General features: G+C 37.6%; 1 protein-coding gene across 2 annotated transcripts in view; it reads left to right on the forward strand.

The window, feature by feature from the left end:
• Window positions 1–6,394, forward strand: part of LOC106880847 (DET1 homolog) — a 133,156-nt gene that overhangs the window by 92,445 nt on the left and 34,317 nt on the right. For both annotated transcript variants that reach the window (XM_014930980.2, XM_014930981.2), the window contains one exon: window positions 2,862–4,462. In XM_014930980.2, the coding sequence (XP_014786466.1) occupies window positions 2,991–4,462 (1,472 nt within the window). In that variant the 5' untranslated portion in view covers window positions 2,862–2,990. The remainder of the gene's footprint in view (window positions 1–2,861; window positions 4,463–6,394) is intronic.

Genomic DNA, 6,394 nt, shown 5'->3' on the forward strand with positions numbered 1-6,394 from the left:
TATATATATATATATATATATTATTCACTTGTGTATATTAAAAAATGATTGTGTGTGTGTGTGTGCTCTTCTTTTAATGGTTTCAATCATTAAGTTGTGGCCAGGCTGGAGTACTGCCTTCCAGAGTCTAGATGTTCATAGTAACTCTAGTATTTCAGTTTGTCATGTATATTATCAGCTTCTATTTGTTGATCTGCTAAGTTACAAAGCTCAATAGAACACAACTGAAAACTTCACCCATTTTTAGGGCCAGGCTTGAGTTTCATGCCGCTGCAATCTTTCAGGCTTTCTCACTGGAGATTGCAGTTGTTTGAGATTTGAGGTGTGAGACAAACATTCATTTTCAATGGACGATATACAACATGTATTGAGTACTCCTTTGTTCATTCATTCCTGAATGCACCAAGGAATGCTCAATATATGTTGTAGAGTATATGGTTCATTATGTATGCATGTGCATGCATACAGACACACACAGACACGCACTCTCTCTCTCTCTCTCTCACAGATTGTCTGACGCTTGGGTATTAAGTACAATGTTGCATGAAGTTGAAATATGGGCACTGAATACAAAGAATATTTCTTCCATTCTTTTACTTGCTTCAATTATCAGACTGCAGCCATTCTGAGGCACCACCTTGAAGAATTTTAGTCAAATTAATCAACCCCAGTACACTGGGTTTTTTTGTTTTTTTTTCTTCTAAACCTTGATAATTATTCTATCAGTCACTTTTGCCAAACTGCTAAGTTATGGGGGGTGTAAACACACCAACACCAGTTGTCAAGTAGTGATAGGGAACAAACACACACACACACACACACACACATACAACAAGCTTCTTTCAGTTTCCATCTACCAGATCCACTCTCAAGGCTCTGGTTGACCTGAGGCTATAGTAGAAGGCACTTGCCCAAGGTACCATGCAGTGGGACTGAACCTGGAATCCTGTTGTCAGGAAGTAAACTTCTTATCACACAGCCATGCCTGTGAAAATTGGAAAAGAAATGAAGTGAAGATATCCCATAAGTAATGTGATGTTAGTGTGTATTAACAATAGAGCACAAAAGAGGTAAGAAAAAGACTGAGTATAGAAGGGATGAGCTGTCATGTTTGAGAGAGTGGATTGAGCTGGTATAGATATAGGCTGCAAAGGAAGGATAATAGTGGGGTTAAGACATGCCACGTAATCCAGTTGGAAAGCACTTGTGGAGGAAGACCAAAAGAGACATTAGAAGAGATGCTTAAAAGTTGATCTCAAGAATTTGGCTTTGTCAAATGGTCAGTTACTGTGTTGGAAAAGACCCATCCAATTCATGCAAGCATGGAAAAGCAGGTATGAACTGGTGACTTTTGTAGTGTGCGTGCACGTGCACACACACACACACACAGATTTCTATTGTGATTGTCAAAACTCCTGAACTGTGACTGATGTTAAATATTCAATTGTCTGCACTCTTTCTCTCTCTCCATTGTCACGTAAAGGTGTGTTCTGTTGTTGTTGTTGTTCTCGTCGTTTGGGCAGTTTGAAATTTGCTTAACATTTGACAAGACACTGCTGACCTATTTTCTCATTTCTACTCTCACTCCTTATTCAATTGTGAGGTGGCAGCTGTTGCATGGGGTGCAGGGCAAAAGCTCTTAATATATTCCTGGTTTGAGAACAGAACATAATACCTCCGGCTGAATTAGAAACCTTGTGGCTTTCATTTATTCATTTAGTTAGTTATTCATTTATTTATCTAATTTTTTATTTATTTAATATTCATTTATTTATTTTTGCATTTCTTTATCCTTTTAAGCAGACGTGGGTGGGTAGAAAGCTATCATCTTTAGGCGGGGAATGTTCTCGTTATAAATTAGTTCATTGGTGAGATCTGCAGTGTTTCCTATGATGTTGATGATGACTTCTGCCAAACATAATAATTAACATTAAAACTATATACTGAATACAAGACCTTTGATATATAACAATGTCTCTAATTAATTAAGTTCTGAATACATGGCAGTTCAAATAACTGTGCAGATAAGCTGTGCATATTATGGTCTGGTCTGAATAATTGTGCACAGTGGTTGCGTTTGTGGTTTACATGTGGATTGCTAGCCCACCATGTGATTTTGAAGTTTTTCAGATTGGCATGAAACTTTAGATGCTAACACAAATAGAATTGGCCACAGAAGGAAAAGGTAATGTGGATTGTCTAAATAGCAGACATGTGCAGCTGTTGCTGTGCTAAGGCTGCAGTAATATAAGATATGTACAGCTGTTGTGTTTTGGCTACTCAGCAATATTAATGATTTCTATCATTGACACAAATCTGCAATTTTGTTTGTGTGTGTGTGCATGTATGGTCAGGGGAAACAGTCGATTAATTAACTGGTGCTGTATTTTATAGACCCCCTGAAAGATGAAGTTTACCTCAACAGGATTTGAACTCAGAATGTAACAAGACATAACCAAATACTGCAAAGAATTTTTCTTGCTCTATGGATTCTACCAATCTACCACCCTGGATAAGTACAATAATAGTTGTTTCCAATTTTGGCACAAGGACAGCAATTTTTTTATTGGGAGGGGTTTACATTGACCCCAGTGTTTGACTGGTACTTTGAGAGTTGATGGCAAAAAAAGAAGGGCCTCCAATAAATTCCATCCGACCCTTGCAAACATGGAAAAGCAAATGTTAAAACAATGATGACGATAATCTTTCTATGAAACTATGAGGAATATTTGATTAGCAAAACTAAATTCAATGTGTGTTGTGTATATGTGTGTGTATATATATATATATATATATATATATATATTATTGTTCTGATATTTTAGCTGCTTGATTAATTTTGTGTATTTTATTTGTTGCAGAACTTCAATTGAAATGAACTGAAGTGTGATGTTGTGAGCTTCAACCCATAACAATGGTATTCAGTTTAAAGACAGTTTGTTTGTATAGACTCCCTGTAATCTGAAGGTGATTCTCTCAGTGTTAGCACTATGTTTGACACACCCAGGGACAATGATGCAGATGAAATCAAACCACGGAAGATACCCAACCAAAGCATCGTACACCGTGTCTTTAACCGGCAGATTAACTTTGGTCGTCCAGGGGTCCAGTTCAATCAGTCCCGTATGTTCTACACCAATGTCTTCCCCAATTTCACCATTGTCAATGTGGAAAAACCCCCATGTTTTCTGAGAAAATTCTCTCCTGATGGTCATTATTTCATTGCTTTCTCTGCCACACAGACATCTCTAGAAATCTATGAATTCAATGGTCCAGCAGCTGCTTCTGATCTTTTGAGGCATTTCAATGGTGACCACACTCCGTCAGTTTACGACAATCGGTTACATTATCTTCACAGCAAACTCTTTGAACGTTTCTTTACTCAAAAACAAGTGACTGTAGTGGCTACTAATGGAGAACATTTAAACCGAGAATGTAGCCTGTTTACTGACGATGGTAAGTATGTAATAGTCGGTTCAGCAATCTTTGTTCCAGAAGACCCTTATCCATTTTTTTTCGATGTCTACAGAAACAATGAATCTGTGCCACCGAATCCTCGCTGTCCACTCGAGGACTATTGCTTACACATTGTGGAACTGGAGACTGGTCTTTTGTGTGATACTCGCCAATTTAAATGTGATAAAATTTTCCTCTCGCACAACCAAGGACTCTATTTGTATAAGAATACCCTTGCTGTACTCTCTGTCCAACACCAAACCATTCATATCTTCCAGATTACTAAAGATGGCCATTTTGTTGATGTCCGTAGTATAGGTCGGTTTTGTTTCGACGATGATGAAAGTATACTTCATCTAGGTTTAGATTCAAAAACTCAGGTGCACCAAATCCGGCCCATGACGGAAACCACCATCAACTCCCTCAAGCACCGTCTTCTAGTTTTCCTCTATGAACGTGCCAAACGTATGGACTCTATATATGAATTGCGTAAGTTTTATCAATATTTTGATCAGTTTAAAAGTTTACGAATGTGGAAGATGCAATTAATTGATAGCGAACATCTACTCATTAAATATGCAAGTGAAGAGGTGGTCACTTTGCGCGTCTCGGACCCCAATTCACAACCATCATTTTTTGTTGTCTATAACATGATCACTACTGAAGTTTTAGCCGTCTATGAAAATACTTCTGAAAACCTCTTAGAACTTTTTGAAAATTTCTGTGATGTCTTTCGCAATGCCATGCTGCACAGTGATATGCAGTTCACGTGCTCGGCGTCAAGTAACATCTATGCTCGACAGATGCAACATCGGTTCAAACAGACTATAATCAATGCTAAGTTTGGTGGACACACAGAAGCTGTGAAACGTCTTCTGGCTCAACTACCAATCAGTGCTCAGTCGTTCAGCAGTAGTCCCTACCTCGACTTGGCTCTCTTTAGCTACGATGAAAAATGGGTTTCAATGATGGAAAGACCAAAGGCTTGTGGCGACCACCCCATCAGGTAAATGATATCTTGTGATTTCTGTATTTTTTGGAAAAGTGATTCACTTATAATTTTCCAAATACTTTTGTAGTCCATCATTCATTTCTTGTCTCATGAGCTTGTGAAGAAGCTTCTGTACAGTCCTCAACCTGTTAGAAATAACAGACAAATTTACCTTAATCCGTTTGTTACTATATTTCTCTTGAAATGCACTGCCTTTGTGTCATTTAATTTTGAAAATAATGAAGACTTTAGTGAAATAACTTTGTCATTATTTAATGTGTATAAGGAATCCCCTAATTCTGGGGGCTTAAAATTTGGAAAAAATGGTTTTGTAAGGGATTATAATACTATCCATGTATTAGAAACTCCCATATTTTTTTAACCTTAACTTTTGACAAAAAAGGGTTCCTTATACATGTTAAAATATGGTAATTTTTGGAAGATGAACTAACATAGACTTTTGATAGATTTTTATTTTGATCACTTTTAAAAAGGAAGTATGTATTGCTGAACCAGGGTTGATTCTTGAACAGGCTGGTATCAAAAGGGTTAAATCACACCCTGTCCACTTTTCTTTTATCAAAAAACAAAAATTAAAAAATTGGCATTAGATAAAGAAATCTTTGATACCAAAACAATGGAAGAATTGCCTTTGATCACAGCTCAGTTAAGTCAGTCAAAGTTGGCCTGAGGTTAATGACAATGATTACAATCATCTTCTCATACTATTGGTCAGATCTTTCTCAAGTGTTACATTGTATCTCCATACCTGGATTTGAACAGCAGCACCATTTTTATTGTTACTTTTGTTATTTTTTTTAAATATCTATGCTGTTCACCTTCTTTTCTATCCCTCTTTATTCTTACACATGGCTACAAGTATGGTTGTTGGATCAAGAAGATGGCTTGACCCAGCAATCATATGTGCACTACCATGACCAAGTGTTTTCTGCCATAGCTTTAAGTCAACCCGAGGTTTCTGAGTGAAACCGAGGTAGCCAGAAACTGCAGAAGGGAGCTCATCAGCTGATTGTCCCTGTTCTTGGATTGTAGATTTAATCTTATATCCAGTTCAACACAACCTCTTGGTCTTTGTGTATCTTCAGCAGAATCAACTCTGTTGTTAGTTGCCAGGCCAGGATGGTTATTTTACATTCACTTTTACTATACTCACACACACACACACACAACAGAGGAAGCCAACTAACATTTTTGTTATATCTTACAGTGGGAACAGAATGCATTTTATCTTACCACCAGCACTAGACAAGGGCACACATGAACACACACACACACACACACACACACTCGAACATACAGTTTCCTTCACTTTTTGTCAACTTGGTCCTGTCACAAGGCTTTGGTCAGTCAGGTGTTGTAGTAGAAAACACTTGGCCAAGCTGCTGTGCAGTGGGACCGAACCCAAAACTATATGCTTACGAAGTGAGCTTCTTATACTATATTTATCTCTATTTGTTGAACCGTTAAGTTGCAAGACCTTCAGGGACATAATATGACCAACCACACCCTATATACTTCACAGCATTTTCTATAAAAGCTTCTATATCTTTCTAGATATTTTCTTCCCTTCTTGTCTTATTTACTCTGTGCAATAGGGGTGTGTTTAAGGGGCTGCATGTGTAAGTAGATGGATCGCAGAGTTCAGTCTTTTTTTAACAGTCATTGCAATGTGGTTCCTTTGGCATGGTTCTGACTTTGTTTCACCACTTGGAAGAACGTTGCCCTGTTTGAGTGGTTAAACTGGTAAAAACAATTTCTCAAAAAACACACAAAAAAATAAAGAGAAAGCCAGAAAACAAAAAACAAAAAAGCAAAATCCTTTCTCAAAGTTAGCGTGGGAGGAAAATCAATATAAAATAGGGAACAGGAACAAGGGAGGGGGTATGGGGAATAATGAATAAATGAATGCTTTTAGGGGATAGGGGT

This window comes from Octopus bimaculoides, chromosome 15 (assembly GCF_001194135.2).
Source record: "Octopus bimaculoides isolate UCB-OBI-ISO-001 chromosome 15, ASM119413v2, whole genome shotgun sequence".
Taxonomy (NCBI): Eukaryota; Metazoa; Mollusca; class Cephalopoda; order Octopoda; family Octopodidae; genus Octopus; species Octopus bimaculoides.